General features: G+C 29.6%; 1 protein-coding gene across 2 annotated transcripts in view; it reads left to right on the top strand.

Moving 5' to 3' along the window:
- LOC143251290 (BTB/POZ domain-containing protein KCTD3) overlaps positions 1 to 17,561 on the top strand; it is a 64,202-nt gene that overhangs the window by 14,629 nt on the left and 32,012 nt on the right. For both annotated transcript variants that reach the window (XM_076502732.1, XM_076502731.1), the window contains exons 3-9: positions 1,057 to 1,110; positions 4,375 to 4,420; positions 8,001 to 8,074; positions 13,655 to 13,713; positions 14,620 to 14,700; positions 15,278 to 15,667; positions 17,063 to 17,159. In XM_076502732.1, the coding sequence (XP_076358847.1) occupies positions 1,057 to 1,110; positions 4,375 to 4,420; positions 8,001 to 8,074; positions 13,655 to 13,713; positions 14,620 to 14,700; positions 15,278 to 15,667; positions 17,063 to 17,159 (801 nt within the window). The remainder of the gene's footprint in view (positions 1 to 1,056; positions 1,111 to 4,374; positions 4,421 to 8,000; positions 8,075 to 13,654; positions 13,714 to 14,619; positions 14,701 to 15,277; positions 15,668 to 17,062; positions 17,160 to 17,561) is intronic.

Raw genomic sequence — 17,561 nt, 5'->3', positions numbered from 1 at the left:
TATATAACAGTACAAAATTGGTTTATAAAGCTATTATAGCTTTTCATTTGGAAGTAAAGATTTCACGTGTTATTTTTTTTTTGTCAACAGCACAAGTTTAAAATGGTTATGTTAAATCTGTCTTTTTCTACTGTTAATATTCTGATACCATTTTATTAAGGTCATGCTTTTGTGAACATGTATACATATACAGTTAGTTACCTTTGTAGGAACTTGGTGATGGGTAGTTCTTCTGTGATTGGTAAAATATAATAGTTTATCTTGCTAAGAAAAACTAGTTTAAACAATTTTAAAACTGCTCTGTAATAATTACAGTTGTATGAGGGTTAATTAAATTTACAAATTTATCAAAATGTATATATATATATATTCACTTTAAACAACTTTAAAGGTAATTTCAACATTAGGTATGAAAACTAAAGTATGAAGGTTGTATCGAAACTAAATCTGAATGTTCTCTTACATCATCAGCAATTGATGCTATCTGTAATTCACCATTTAATCCTTAAATGGTAGCCATCATCAGTTGATGCTGCTACCTTCAACATTCCTGCTGTTTAAGGGTTAATAATAACTGAAGGCATTTAAAAGCTCAAAAAGGTGTTTTGTTTTCTCTCATATAGTGAGAATTGTTTTTTACTGAACAAATTTGCTTCATTGTACAAAAGTTTTCATTTGCACAGAAACATTAGTTTTCAAAAGGTGATTGAAGTCCATAGGGGAAAAAGAAAATGGGAGATATATAAATTTGATTATTATATTTTTTATTAACTCCTTCACTTTTATGTTTATAGTTAAACAACTCTCCTAGTGCCAGATGTATTTTTAGATTCACAATATAAAAACAAAATGTTTTATTTCATTATTTATCTGAAACTTGATACAGGTAAACTATGAGAAATTTGGAAGGAAAAAAATCCCTTCTTTGTGGTACTATAAAATGTCATACACCTATAGCAGTGAAAGAGTTAGCTGTAAATATCTTACATCACTAATAGAGTATTTCTTGTGAATATGTTAATAAATAACAAAAGTTTCATTTTTTCCCTTCCAAAGGTATGCTACTTCAAAACAAACCTTGACATGGGTTCCAGACTCATTTTTCAGCAGGTAAAATATATTCTTTCCTGGTACTTTACATCTTGAAGATGCACTTATCATTCAGATTTATTTTAAATGATTTTGTTACTAACATATAAAATTCGAACATTTTATAGGCTTTATCACAAAAGGCATAGAATGCAAAAAAGTGTGTATTGCAAATTTTTTCATTCTTTGTTTGTTGTAAAACCTCATATAATGCATGCACTTGTGTATAAGTTAGATTATAGTGATTAGAAGCTATTTTCAGACTCTTTATTTGAAAAGAAAAATATAAAAATGAATGTTTTAAAAAACTAATTTTAAATGTTTCCTGATTTTAAGCTTAAGTAATTCTATGGTAGTATTACCTAAATTATTTTTTTGGAATATTACAAGTCACTTCCATGTGATTAAATGCTGTAGTTAAAAAAACTTGCTATTATTTTTCAATCTAAAGTTCTTAGTAGTATTTGCTTGTTGGAATAACTTTTTTAGAATATTTGTGAAATATTAGTTGTGATCAGCATTAATTTAGTCTGCATTTTAATAATAGTCCTAGTCAAATTGATAAGAAGTTTTAAGAATTTTAGTCTAGCCTGAGTTAGAAGTTTGATTGTAGTAATTGTCTTTGGTCAATTGAAGTAGTTAGATATTTTATTCAATAAAATTGTCAAACATTTTAAACATGTCTTAATTTTCTGTTTATTAAATAAAGTATGGGTTTAAACATTTGTGGCATTCCACAAAAAAAAGTGCCACATAAATAATTAAATCATAAAATTAAGTTTCACTGGAGTTGTATTTTCCTTTTCCTCATCATCTTACAACTTGCTCAGTAGTCACTTCAGGGTTTGCCTTACATAAAAGTGTTACATCTTTCACAGTTTGTAGTTTTGGTTATTCTGCCAAACTGTGGTAACACATAACCTTAACAGGAATAATAATAATAATAAAACAAAAATACTGTCATATTACAGTTGACAATATTGATAATATTTTATTTTGGAAATACTGGATTTCAATAATCTATCTTTAGATGTATTAATATAGACAAGAATAACTTTTGTTTGTTCTCATTTACTAAAAAAAATTTTTCTCAGGAGAGTTTTATGTAAATATTTGGTTTCTGAACAAGCTTATTTTATTTCTGGTCAACATTGTCTTAATTAAAATGATTTTTATTTGTTTTTGTCATGCCAGGCATGTCTTAGTACTGCCTAGTGATATTTGTCTTGTTATCTTTATTTCACTAAGTTTAAAATGAGCTCATAAACAAATATTTTTCTTCACGTTCATATATTGAAAATGAACACTGATTATAAAATTTAGCTTTAGAATCATCTTAGTTTCTCAAGAGTAAAAACTTGTTTATTGTATTGCTTGGATTGTTTACAAGTTGAGAATGAGATTTTGAGTTTTGTGATATGCTGAAGAAACAAAGGTGTTGAGCTAAGTTTTATTAATCTAAGATATTTTAAAGATAAAGTGAATAGCTTTACTCACTTTTTCCACATAAATCCTTTCATCATTGTGGCTGATGCAATGAAATCTGTGTCAGCCATACACACATACTTCATTAGCCACTTCAACGCTTAAAGTATTAAACTTATGTTAGTGGGTATATCGAAGCTGTTGAATTTAAATTTATTATATTTGAGGTATTATAGTAGTATAAAGAAGCTGGGAATGTAAAAATGATAACTTTGAGATAGTTGTTATCAGAGCATTCACACCATCAACATTTATACTACATAATATATGTAAAAGATGAGTATTTTCTTTAGGAACACTTTAATGTTGTAAATTAATACAAGAACAAAACTATACAAACTAAATGACTACTTGTATGTAGCATTAGGGAACAGTACATGTGAAATGTCTATGTTAAATGAGTGAAAATTGCTGATTGTAATGGTAAAAGTTAAAAAAATAAATAAAACATGTAAAAAAATTATATGGGCCAGGTATTGTACCTGTTGATGGGTGTCTGGATTGAATTGAAAGTGATTCCTTAAATTTTCTCTTGAGAAAATTGTCACAAGTCTTGCATTTTCATTCAGTTGTGTCTCATTTATTGTACCATTTGCTTTGATGTGATGTTCAGATATGGCTTTTTTGTTGTTGTGAGGGTTTTATGTAATAAGTGAGGTAAGGATTCTTCTACAGTAGGTTCTGTGATTTGCTGGCAATAAATTCAACAATAAATGGACAGCATACACTCCACTTGTTTTAAAGTAATATATTGCAAAGAAATTAAATGTATGTACAAAAATTCTTTTTACTGTGGATATTACAGTTGTATCTTAAACACTGAATAGTTCTCTCTTTCTTGTCAATGGTCTACTTATGCTGATTCAATTACTTTAGAATCCAGTTGATAAAACAAACTGTTTTTCTCTAATCTTATCACAACTGTATTAGTAAATAATTCACTTACTCTACCCTTTCATATCTTGAATTTCAAATTAGTTAATTTAGAGTGCTCTTTGACAAGACAAATTATTCTTCTTGTTTCTGTTAAACTGAAACTTACTTTAAAGTATCTGTTATGGTTATTCGCTCATATCCTGGGTAACTTCATATTTCCTCACTAAACTTTTACTTTTCTGAACTTTGTTTCTTCAATTCTTACTTATTATTAACTTGTACTCTTGAGCCACCTACATAAATACCTTTTTTTCTTTTTTACTGAGGGCTCAAAAAATGAGATTTGAGTTATGTAATATCAACAGTATTAGTTAACTTTCAAACATAAATGACTCTTACTGAGTAATGTAATCAAACTTGTCACAACTATTACCTTTAAAATAATTACTTTTAACTTTTATTATGAAACACCAGACAACCATTAAATATTAACTCACAAAATGAATACCTACATTAAACAGTCGTGTACATCTAACAATTTTCAAGATTACTTTTAAAAAGTAATAATGAATTTTTGTTCACTTTTGTGGTGAATTAAAGGTGTTTTAGCTTTCCTACATTGAGTTTAGCTTTACATTTGCTAGCATGGTGATTGGTTAGCATGAGCAGGGAATAGTAATTTATGAATTTTCAAAATGGAGTAGTGGATTTCTTTTTATCAGAAATTAAAGTATACTTTTAGTTTTACATAAATATGAAATATTTGCTAAAAGTTTTATTAAAATTGTTTTATTTAAATAACAGTTCTTTTGTTACTGTATTCTCTATATGAAAATGTTTATTATAAAGATATGACTGTGATGTTTTTTTTCTGTAACAGATTTTTTAAGAAACTTGTATTTATTAATAACATTTTTACTATAGCATGCTGAGTGGTAGAATTTCAACTCTCAGAGATGAAACTGGGGCAGTAAGTAAAGTTTGATTCTCTAAAATAATAATTTGTGCTTTACAGCTGTGTCTGTTTAAAGTTGATCACACTTTCACTTCAGTTGATAAAAGTTACTTTTTGTATATTGTTTAATTATACTCATGTTTGTAATTATTTAAATCTTATAAAAATTTGCTCTGTTTGTATAAAATTAATATTTTATGTAGTACTTGCCAGTTTCAACAACTATCTTTTTTCTTAACTACTTTTTAAATATATCTAAATGAAATCATTTTCACAGAGTATAAGAAGTGTTTATTGTAACTGATTTTTTTTCCTGTCTGAACATTTGTGATGATGAGAAACCCACTTGAAATAAAAATGTCTTCTCAAGACAGGCAGGATGGGTATTAGTACTTCAATTAAAATAAAGTAAAGAACAATGTTTTGACCTTTTTAAGTCATCTTCAGGTTAACAAAGAGAGAGTTTGCAACTGACTGTTACTGGTCCCATCTTAGGGTGAGAATTTTAATGAGTATAGAATTGTAGGGGGGATTGCAGTATGATGTTAGGTTATTTACTTGTATAGGTATAAAGGTGTTCCTTTATATTGGTTTCATTTTGGTTTTAGTTGTTGCATAAGTAAGGAAACAAATATAAACAAATGCAAAATCAAAGGAGCCTTACGTACCAACTGTCTTAAGGATACATCTGAACATTGTTGAGCACTATTAAAACTGATATATTGCCCATGGTGTTTTTGATAAATGTTAGTCATCTGTAATAGTATATACTAATACTATCAAGTTATATTAACTCTACCATGCTCAGGTGGATACAACCTACTTTAAAGGCAAAATTGCATTATTGAATTAAAAAGTTATGTAAGATAAACATATTAATTTTTCTACATATGGAATATTACATTTCAATATTGGGTTGATTTTAGCATGTTACAACAAAAACATTCATTGTATATTTTCTAAATTCTTCTTGAGCATAATATAGCACTCAAGACCTCTTTTCCCCAGGAGGAAAGTCAGAATATCAAGTCATCCCTTAAGTAATGTCTGATTTTAGGTTCAGAAAAAGGGAAAGGATTTCAAATGCTTTCAATCTTATTTAATTAATAACATATGTTCCATTATTATTAATTACTTCCTGCCAACAATTCACAAGCTTCTAAATGCCACTTCTATGAAATTCCTGGGTTTTGGAAGAAAATAATGTAGAGAGGGTAGTTTTGACATCTTCATGTGTTCCAAGCTCTTTCCCATCAAGATAGTTCTTCACACTTTGGAATAGATGATAATCAGATAGAGCAAGGTCTGGAGAATAAGGAGGATGTGGAAGTTTTCCCAGTCTAGCTCTTCAATCTCTACAGGTGTGATCCTTGCTGTATGGGGTCGTGCATTGTCCTGGTGTAACACAACACCTTTCACGATTGATCAAAGCAGGCCTCCTTTCTTTCAGTGCAACATTCAAGCACTCTAACTGTCCACAATAGAAGTCTGATGTAATCGTTACATTGAATGGCAGCAACTCAAAGTTGATCATACCAACAATATCCCACCAAACGCTTAACAAGACTTTCCTAGGGTGGTGGTCCATTTTAGGCTGTGCTTTAGCTAGTTTACCTGTACTGAGCCATTGTCTGCGGCACTTAACATTTTTAATATATGTCCATTTTTCATCTCCAGTCACTAATCTGTCCAGAGAAGATGAGTTACATTCACAAGAGTGTAGAGAAGTGCAAATATCTACTTCCGCTCTAAGGTTGGCTTCTGTCAAATCATGGGGAACCCATTTTCCAAGTTTTGACATCTTTCCAAGCTGTTACAGATGACGGTAAACTCTTGAATGGGTTGAATTAAGTTTCTGTGCTGTTCTTCAATTGTTACAGCACAGTCTTCATCAAGTGCAGCCAGCAGTAAGTCATCATTAGAGTCAACAGGACGACCTGAATGTGGTGCATCACTTAAGCTGTAGTCATCTGATCTGAACTTCTGAAACCATCTTAGACATCTTCTTTTATTGAGAGACTCTACACCATAAACACCTTGAATGTTTTATATAGTTTCTGCTACACTATTGCCTTTTTTAAACTCATAAAGCATTATATGTCTAATGTGCTCCTCTGACACATCCATCTTCATAAGGGTTTATATGATTAATGATCTGAAAAAGTGAAGTTGGGTTAGTTTCTTTTATTTGTCTGAACATATTTATACATGTCCTACTACATCTTTTAGTCAATAAAGCCTTTTAAAAAGGTAGAAATGATGATGCAATTTCTGTATTAAATATTCAGACATTACTTAAGGGATGATCTGACAGTTCAAAATGCTAATTTTATCTTCACTTCAGTAAAGGTGTAGGTGTACTGATTCTATCAAATCATTGGTTCTCAAACATAGTTGTAATACTTATATATGAGCTTTGAAAAAGTTTACTCTATTGATTTAAACATCTAATAAAATTTCTTTTTTTCTTTTGTTGTTGTTGTTCTTTTCAATTGTATAAGTTGATGTAGTTTCCAGTTCAGCAAAGATTTGCATAGAGATAAGAAAAAGTGATAAAAGCTTAGCTATCATATGTTGCTAGAAGAAATTAATTTTGATTATAACTTCCACCATGGTTATTGTCCACACTTATTTTAAGTTTGATTTATAATTTTGTATATCATGTGAATTGTGATGCAGCTGTTTGATAGCATTTGAACAAGACAATATATGCTTAGTTAAGTCATTATATCAGGTTTTGTTTTGCTGTGTTAGGTCATGTTTCCATTAGACCTTATTAGCCAAGTAGCTTTTTAGATGGCCAAAGAAAAAACACTGAAAAGAAATGAGGAAACAGTATATAAAAAATATGAAAATGTGGTTAAAAGTTGGTATATATATGAAATGAAACCTTCTGATCAACAATTTTAGAAAAATAACCTTGATCATAATTTTGGCCATGTGTAGTTAATTTTGTTGGATGTCATTGATTATGACAGTTTCATAACTGTGTGTGGTACTTTTCTAATCAAAACAAAAGTAAGCTCATTTGTTTCTCAGAAGAAAATGCCAGAAACCTGCAAATATGTGTTTCATATATAAGATATGTTATTTTCAGGAACTATACTCTGAAGAAACTTCTTTTTTGAAGTGTCAGGCTTTTTATTCTTGTATTTTTTTTTTCTTTTTGCAATGCAGTAATTAAAATCATACAACATGTTTATCAAATAAGTGCAGCCAAGTGTTTGGGAGTTAATATACTTGAATATAGCTTAAGTTCATGTTTTAATTTGCAAATATATAAAAAGTATTGTTAATATAGTGGAGATATAGGAGGTTACATTCAAACTTCGTAGTATATGTTATTTCACTTAGGATGGTGAAAATAATCCTTACATATTCACATCTTACACAATTTCTTATGAAGAACACCAGTGAATATGTTTTTAATTTCTACTGACATCATTCTACTATCTGTTATGTAGTAATTTCTGTTATTCTCGCATCTCATTCATAGTTCTGTTTTAGAATTTGTTTCTTTTGGAAAACTAGTTATGTGACAAAAAAAGATTAATTTCTGTTTGAATTTATATGTATTATTCTTTGTATATTTCAGATATTTATTGATAGAGACCCAAAACTCTTCTCTGTTATACTAAATTTTTTGAGGACAAAAAATCTTGATCTCAGGTAAATTTTACAGAACTTTGTTTAGCATTATAGTTCTTGAGTTTTTTAAAAAATTGTATTATAAGAAGTTCTTTAAGGGAAAATATTTTAGTGTCATATGTGCACTCACATATATGTACATACCAGGTTATGTACCCACCCTTTGTCTAGGTTTTGAACTTGAAAAATGTGGGAGAGATGCTATGATAAATAACATAAAAATCCTAATTTTCTCACAGTTTATTTATAGCATATTATAACAGTGTTCACTATTACCCCACCAAAAGTTTTGTGTAGGTTTGAGAACTTAAAACATGATGTATATTGTGCAAAGTTCATGATGATTTTGTTTTAAGAAGTAGTGGCAGTATGGATGCTTTCTCTTACTCATTTTCAACATTCATCTCTTAATGCCCTTCCATTTCTGTGTGCCTTATGGGCCAAACTTGAAATGTCACATGTCAAAATAGGAAGTAGGTATAACCCAAGAAAGAGCTGTTAAAATCAGTTTTAAATAGTCATAGAAATTAAAATGGGTTTGTGTGTTATTGCAGTCGTAGTGGCTAATTGTTTTCACTGCATTGTGAATGTTGTGTTATAAAAGATGTAATAGTTTTATGTATGTGTGTTAGGATGTAACACCATCTGTGCATGTAGTTAAAGTTAATTTATGTAGAGAAAATAAAAGCTCAAAAACAAATAATTAGGAATGAAGAGGGTGCTAACCACCCATAACATGCTTCTTGTTCCAAACTATTATTCAAAATAGTTTGGTTGAAATTGGCCCATTGACCTGAAAGTAATTAGGCAACAGATAAAAAGACAGACACACAGATATTTGTTCTTTCTATATATATAAACACATACATATATGTAGGATACATAAATATATATAAAATGTAAGAAAACTTAAAAATGTAAAATTTGGCTTTTAGTTTTTTCATAATTCCAGAACATACACTTTTTAATATATGTTCCTTAAACTGCAACAAAATGTATTTTGTAATTCAACATTTTTATATTAAAGTTTTGATTTGATTTTGAAAGGAAATATTTACATAAATTCTCAATTTTCACTTGTGTGTATCACGACACATCTACATTCTAAATTGTCCATTTTAGATTTTTTATACCTTTGTGGAAAATATATTTCTTGTGGTAAAATTTCATTATAGGGTATTAAATATCTCATACCTGCTAGAATGAGGCTAATATATAAAAAAATGTTGTACTCATAATTATTGTGTGTTTAAAAAATTATTAACTTTTATGAGTTAATTTTTTTAAACATTTCTGTACCTTGTGTTGATACCACTTAACAGGTATTTTGGGTTTTAGAAAGCACCAGTCCTTCTCATATGTGACATTCTCTGACCCAGAATTTATTTTTGTACTGTATTGAATAGTAGTTATTTTGTTGTATTGTATGTATAACTGTAATATGAATAGGGATGTTCTTCTATTTTGACATTTTAAAGGCTCTCAAAATTAATATATGTAAAAAGTAATACAAATTCAGTTTTGACTTGAGTAGAATAATGATGAACAATTCTTTAACCCTCTCAATGTGGGCATGCTTTATTGCACGTGTCACAAGGTTTTTAACGAGTTACATTCGAAACTTAAACTACTTTTTGTTCATGTTATACCAGTTAGTTTAGGATAAAATCATAGATGATAATACTTTATTTTTAATTTTAAGACATTTTTTCTCTAAGCATTTCCTCCTCTTTAATTTTGGCCCAGCATGGCCAGGTGGTTAAAGCACTCAACTCGTAATCTGAGGGTCATGAGTTCAAACATGCTCAGCCTTTCAGCTTTGAGAGCGTTATAATGTGACAGTCAATCCCACTATTCATTGGTAAAAGAGTGGTCTAAGAGTTGGTAGTGGGTGATGATGACTAGCTGCCTTCCCTCTAGTCTTACACTGCTAAATTAGGGATAGCTAGTGCAGATAGCCCTCAAGTAGCTTTAAGTTAAACTGAAAACAAACAAACAGACCTTCTCTAATCTATTCACCAAACTTTGGAAATGTGTATTGGAGACTTTAGAGATTATGAAAATTGTAATTTTTGGGATAAAGAGAAATATTTTTCATCTTAACAAACAAACACTTTGCACTTGGACTAGTGAAAAAAAAGATTGTATATTCATGGACAAATTTTTGTGAGAAATACTTCACTAAAAATCTGATTTTTTTTTAATATAAAGGACTTGTAATGGTAACTGAAAGTCATGTTTTGTGGAGATGCACATACCATGATAAGAGGTTAGTATCAAAACTGTATCAAGTACAAAGTGGTTGCATGATTGATCAATTCAACCAAGTCCTGGTTGAGAGATTAGTAAATATTTCATTGTGTATGTTGATGTAACTGGAAGAAAGTAACAAGTTTGTCATCATCCTGATTATTGTTGAATTTCAGTAAACACTCACATTGTCATTCTACTATGTGCCAGTGCTGAACAGACTACGTGCTAACTCTATGAACACAAATGGGATCAAAATGTGCATGTCATGACTTTTTATAGTTACATTCGGAATTTAAACTTCTTTGTTATCAATGTGTAGCACTAACTGTGGTATCAAAATGTAGTTAATAAATAATATTTTAATGTTATATAAGATTCCATTTTTTAATTCAAAAGAAAATATTTAAAAAATAAATTGCTCAATACTCTTATGTCATGAAACACATTTGTATTAGAAGTTCAACTTATATTTTATTATTTCCACCATACAACATCAACAGTGGTTAATCAATAAGAAAAACTTCACATTGAAAAGCTAGAATGTAAAATAATCTCCCAGCTCCTTAATTTGCTGAGAAACCAATATATCCCTGATGCATTTTGTACAACATTGTAACCACAATATAACCATGGTGGTATACCTACTGCGAGTCTGAAAGCTCTTAATGCAGCTCCTCAATTTGGCAAGCTTCCAGTAAACATTAAAACTATTTTGTAGAAAAAGTTAGAATTTTTTATTAAGCATTTTTTCGAGAACTTTGTTGATAATTATATGTTGTCAGAGTGTTGACTGCTCCAACTGCAAAGTGATTTTCTTGTTAAGATTAAAAATCCTTATCTTCATTTCAAAACTTTTAGATTTTTTTTTTTTTTTGCTTAGCCCATAAAAACCTGTTAAAACCTTTTTTATTTGAGAAAACTATGTTATCTGTCGTCTTCTGTACTGTAACTCTATACACTATTGATTGATTTGACCGATTTCATAATTACCATCAAAAATTGAAATAATTCTAAGTTACCCCTTTTTCTTTCTGGAATGACTGCAAGTTGTTATGGGAAACCACTATTGTTTATTCTAAACAGCTTGTAACAATATAAATCTGCTTATATGTAATTTTATTGTCTAACTAACACTTCTGCCACACCATTTTTCAATCACTTGCAAATATGTAATTTATGTTACCCTATCAAATTACCTAATGCATAAGTTACTTCTCAGCATACTTCACGAAGAATTTCTTCTAGCTTTCTCCCTCAAGCGAATTAAGACCTCTTTATAAAAGGCCTGGTTAACTGTCTTTCACCTCAGCAACCGTTTCATCAGTGGATGATGTTGACAGTTGCCCAGAACGTGGGTTATCTGTGACCAATTCCCAGCCATCTTGGAAGCATTTTATCCACTGATAAATGACAGCCTTACTTAAGCAGTCATCACCAAAAACAGTTCTTAACATTTTTGAGGATTTCTGTTCCTCATTTACCATTTTTTTACACAAAACTTGATGCAAATACGGTGCTCTTTTCTGTTCATTTTTATTACAACAGGAGCAAGAGATTTGCTTGTTTTTGAACACATTTTTTTGCAAAATGGTTGTAGGGTCTGGAGAAAAGTTTGTGGGGTAGATCACTATTTGTACTTTGTACACACCTCAGTGAAGCTCACTCCCTCTATACTGGCACCTGTAACAGAACAAGTCTTAGAACTTTTTGATCAGACCTCGTACATTTAATAAAATAATAAAGGCTCCAACTGTGAATATAAATACCTTGTAACTTCATGGCCAATTCTTAAAAGTAAAGAACTGTGTTGCAATTTACTTCATGTTTTTCAACCATTCTTTTTCATTATACTTGGATAATGGCTCTAAAGACCCTGGAATTAGATATGCTGTTTGTCTAGATGAAATATACAATGTTATCAAAAAGAACCTGATACTCATTTAGGAGTTTCTGGAGATTATGCAAGTGAAGTGTGAAAAAATAAAAAGATATTTTATTTCAATAATGAATTCACCTTTTATGCAGAAATATTTGGTAAATTATCCAGTTGTTAACCCTATGATGATAACTTGTATGTTTTGCAAGTAGATTATATAACTCTTGTGAAAGCTTTTTGAAAATTAAATTAGCACATGAAATTGTTGGGAATTTGACAAATTTTCTTAAAAGTATGTAGTTTCAGAAAAATAGAATGTTCAATATTTTTTTCTACTGTTTTAATAAAAAAATGTTATTTAATACAGTTATTAGCACTTACATTCTGAGTAGTTGCAAGCTGATTTTATTTTGAGTATAAAATACAATTTATTATCTTAATTTTCTATAAATTGTTTATAAGTAGGCCATTCATCCTAAAACTATTACACTTAGTAATACAGCTTCTACTTTGAAAGTGGGAATGATTTCAAATCTGGAATTTTTCAATGGCTTTACTTCATGCAGTGTCTTAAGTTACATTAACAAGAACTTGTATGTGATGTACATTCACCATCAGATTTAAAGCAAGTGTACATTTTCACACTTGTTTCTCCTATGTAGCTTTAAAGCTGAGATTTTTAACCATGGTCATGATATGTGCTGAAATTTTACTTGTTGTTCGAGAGGTGCATTTTCACAAATAGGAATGAAAACTTTTATAATATAAAAGATTGAATTATAAGCATACTTTTTAATAATAATTTCATTAAAAATGCATTCATTGTAAAGTGGTGTAATAAAATTTTAACTGTAACTCGGTAACATGCTCAAAGATGGGTTTAAAAATGCCATTGTTATCGGGTTAAGGAATTACTTATCACTAATCTTCTCAAGCCAAAACTTGAATCAGTTTTTATATTTTATCTGATCAGAAACTAAAGAAAACAAAATTGTAAAATGTATATTTGTAATATTAATTTTTAAATTTGACAAATTGTAATGCTCCAAGCTTTTTTAACACAGTTAATTATCATCTAGAGTTATGTTTATGGACTATTGTTGTATGCATATAATCTGATAAGATTGTGTTACTAAAAATTACAATTAAATGGAGGAAAGACTTGTATGTTGTGATGCCTTAATAGTTGTATAAATAAATATATATATGTGTGTGTGTATCTTGAGCAGATATTAATATTTTAATGAATTAATGTTGAATAACTGACTGTAGCTGCAAGTAAACAATTACTAACAAAATATTAATGAAAAAAAATTGTATCTAATGTACCAAGTGAGAAAGCAGCTTTATAACTTATAAAAGAAAACCAACTTTCATAACAAACAGTTTATTTAAAAACTTTGAAATATGAAATACTGAATTTTATTTCTCGTAACAGCTAATGTATAATTTTGTATATCATTCTGTATAAGGGATGTTGACATTGGAATTTTGAGGCACGAAGGAGAATTTTATGGAATCACTCCATTAGGTAAATATGTTTATTAAGAACTTCCACTTCATTTGATAAACTTCCAGTAATTTGTATGTTATATTCTCTTAAGTTAATTTCAAAAATGGGATACATGGAGCCTATTTTGCCTAAAGCATATACCATGTAAATAACCTACATTCTACGTTTATGGTGACATTACATTTCGAGTTGAAGTTACATGTATAAATAATTGTCAGTAACTCTGTATAACCACAACCTTATTTATCAGTGTACAAAATTAAGACTTGCTGATAATTGGATAACACTTGTTGAGTGTTGGTGTAATATTCTGGAACATTTCTCTCAATACAGATAAATAAATATATTAATATTAATGAATAAATTTATACCAAGTATGTGTTTATTCTACTTGTCAGTGCATAAAGTATACCCAGCTAATTTCTTGATTGTTGCTTATGTTAATTCAGTTTGAGATAACATTGAAAATTAGTTCTTAATACCAAATATATTGGAGTATAAGAGCTCTTTATGATATTAGTTATTAATTATTACCTTCTTATGATGTTCAGAACTTTGTGAAACTTGTGTGTTTTTTTTAGTATTTCTTGGTTATTTTGAAATTTATGGAAGTTTTGCAAAGTTCTGAAAATTATAAGAACGTAAGGAAGTTTTATTAATAAATGTATGCTATGAATTTATAGATAAATTTATGAAAAGAAATAATTGTAATTGGTCATTTAATATAATTAGAAAGAAATTGTAAATAGCAATTTTTAAATCATTTTCATCTCTTCCTCTTAAGGAAGGGAATCCAAATAAATTTGTGAAACATACATAAAGTAACATAAAGTTCTGCATTTTTATATTGTAGTATGTTTTTACATGTGTAGGGAGAAGCAAGATTTGATTCATGTGTTTATATATCTTTTTTTTTTTGTGCAGTGAAACGGTTAATTCTATGTGAAGATCTCAACCAGTCATCTTGTGGGGATGTTCTATTTCATGGATATCTTCTTCCTCCTTGTAAGATTAAAAAAGGGCAGAGAATTTGTTATTCAACTTGCCCTAATGGTTATGTTTGTCAGTACACCCTGTGATTTGAATGTAAAGTTTAATTCAGTTGGATTTATATTATTAACCAATTTATGTGCAACAAAACATGCTTTATTATCTTTCAAAAATACTCTTAGTAATTTTTTGTGATTTTAGTTTAAAAGAGTTGTTTTATAATTTTAAAGAACTAGTATCAAAGATGCTTCTCATATGAAATGTCTAGCTTTAAAATTTTTAACATTTTCACCTTTGTATGTTTGTGTCATGTTAATGCATTTGGAGAGAAAGGAGGGATCATGTATTTCTAGGTTTTGTTATGATAAACACATGAATGTTCATGGAAGATATTTGTCTGCATTTTCATTCATTACTTAGGATTTGACTTTTTCTTAAGAATGATTATACAGAATTCATATTTTTAACTGAAGTTAATTTGATATAAAATTTTATAACCTACATGTTTTAAGCCATATAAAATTATCTAATAGTTTTCTGTACAATTTAGGTCTCAAGCCTTTTCTTATATATATTTGTTTTGTATCACTAGCTGTTCCTGTTGTGGAACCTTCAGTGTGTAGTGGAACCTTAGATAAGAGAGAAGCAGCAACTTTTCGCATCCTTCCTGAATGTCATATCGCTCCCAGTGGAACTGTGCAAGCAAATAATGTATCTGATGCCAAGCCAGGCTCAGTGTTACGTGTTACAACAGAAAGCTCTTCTGCATCATCTCGGTCACCCTCGGCATCACATTCACGAAATTCTTCAGTAGACACTCGAGTCCATATGTCCCAACTTTCACGTAGCTCTTCAGACTTGAGGACTTTGGGTAGAGGTCATTCTCGAACTTCATCTTTAGATTTACGACATTCACGGAATTCATCAGCAGACTTCACTAAATCTTTACGAGGAGACTTAGGCTTATATTTTGGAACTCAAGGTATGATTCCTGTTGAACAAATTATTTGTACCACAAAATGCTAATAATACTAATTGTATTAAATAGTGTATCTGGTAATACCATTGTTTAGAATAAGGAACGTTTTCCATTGAATTAAGTATTTTATTAAGTAGAATTGCAACAGTAAACTGAGAAAACATTTAGAAATAACAGAATTCAATTGTGTGTGATGTACAACATTGTTCATGAATGTGACAGTGAGAGTTATATTAATAACAACATCAGTGTGAATCTTTGCTTTGTTGGCATGGTGACATGTTTTATGCATGCTCAGCAGCAAAGAAAAGACTGGTTGACTTGTCCAGTTGGTAAGTTGAAGTTGTATGTTGAATAAATGTTTTGTTTCAAATTATTTGATAAGTGAGTTTCTAGTTCTTGCCAAAACACAGTATATGAAAGACACTTGTAATTAAACTGAAGCTGGGAAAAGCTGAAGCACACCTAGAGAAATGTAAGTAATGAATTTGTCACAGCTTTGTTCAGTAATGCAATATGCAGTGTCAATTGTAATTCCTTTTAATGGGTTGTTTAATAGTTTTTTTTTTCATGAATAAAGTTTTTTCTTTCAGGTGCTACTGTTATTGCCTTTTTCATAAAATAATTATAAAACAGTTATTTAATTTTGATGGGGCTCAGTTCTGTTCAAATCTGTAAATGTAGACCTGAAAAGTCGTGGCCAGGTGGTTAAGGGTCGCAGGTTCGAATACCCTTCACACCAAACATGCTTGCCATTTCAGCTGTGGGTGTGTTATAACGTGACAATCAATCCCATTATTCATTGGTAAAATAGTAGCCCAAGAGTTGGTGGTGAGTGGTGATCACTAGCTGCCTTCTCTATATTCGTACATTGCTAAATTAGGGACGGGTAGTGCAGATAGCCCTCGTGTAGCTTTGTGCGAAATTCAAAACAAACCAAACCAAACCTGAAAAGTTCTGGCATTTTTCATTACTTTATGTGAACCATGGTGTATATGATTCTGTAATTTATAAGCTAGATATGCTGTTTTGTTGACTGTTCAGAAAATCAATAGATGAAAATTTTAATTTTTTTTATAATTTTGTTGTAGTTACTGTAAATATCAGATATTAATTGTTACCATTGTCAATCTGTTTATAATTGCAGAAACACATCATGTACAGATTACAAAATTTAAATTGTTTCACAGTGTATTATAGTATTATTTATTATTCAGCTCATATTATTGATGAACTCCTTTATTCCTCTCTGATGTTTAGATTTAAAGATTAACTGGTTGGCAAAGAGCAGTTGTATGTTTAATTCTCAGCATTTTCTTTATGTGCTTATTTTAATACTTAAATAATGTTAAATAAGATAGGTTTCTGAAAAGTTTTTTTTTTTTTTTTCCCATTCAGGAACACCAGTGTGGACTGATCCTCTGAGGGTTCGAATTGTGAAGGGTCATCATAACTGGATAGCTGTTGCATATGCACATTTTGTAGCCTGTTATAGGTAGGTACTTGAATTTTCTTCATTTGGTCTTATCTTTTTTCCCGTCCCAAATTTATTCAAATGTTCTTTATTTTGAAGTTGGTTTGAAAGTCAAAAATGCTTAAAATATTTAAGGTATAATAAATGACATTAAAAATACTTTTGTTGAGAAGGAAATACATAAAGTTATTTTCTTTTTGGGTATTATGAATGTTAAAAGTGTTTATTTTATTGATATTACTGGCAGAACAGTTCATTTGAGCATGAACTAATGTGTGTTTAGTACATTCGTGGGTTCAGTGAAGCATGAAAATGAGGAAATGTTTGCTAGGTTATATATATATTTCATTTATGTTATATCATTCATATTTGTATAAAATAATGCAAACTATTTTCTTACTGACTTACTAGTTCACATTATTG

This window comes from Tachypleus tridentatus, chromosome 1, assembly GCF_004210375.1.
Source record: "Tachypleus tridentatus isolate NWPU-2018 chromosome 1, ASM421037v1, whole genome shotgun sequence".
Classification (NCBI taxonomy): Eukaryota; Metazoa; Arthropoda; class Merostomata; order Xiphosura; family Limulidae; genus Tachypleus; species Tachypleus tridentatus.
This window is presented reverse-complemented; position numbering and strand designations above follow the sequence as displayed.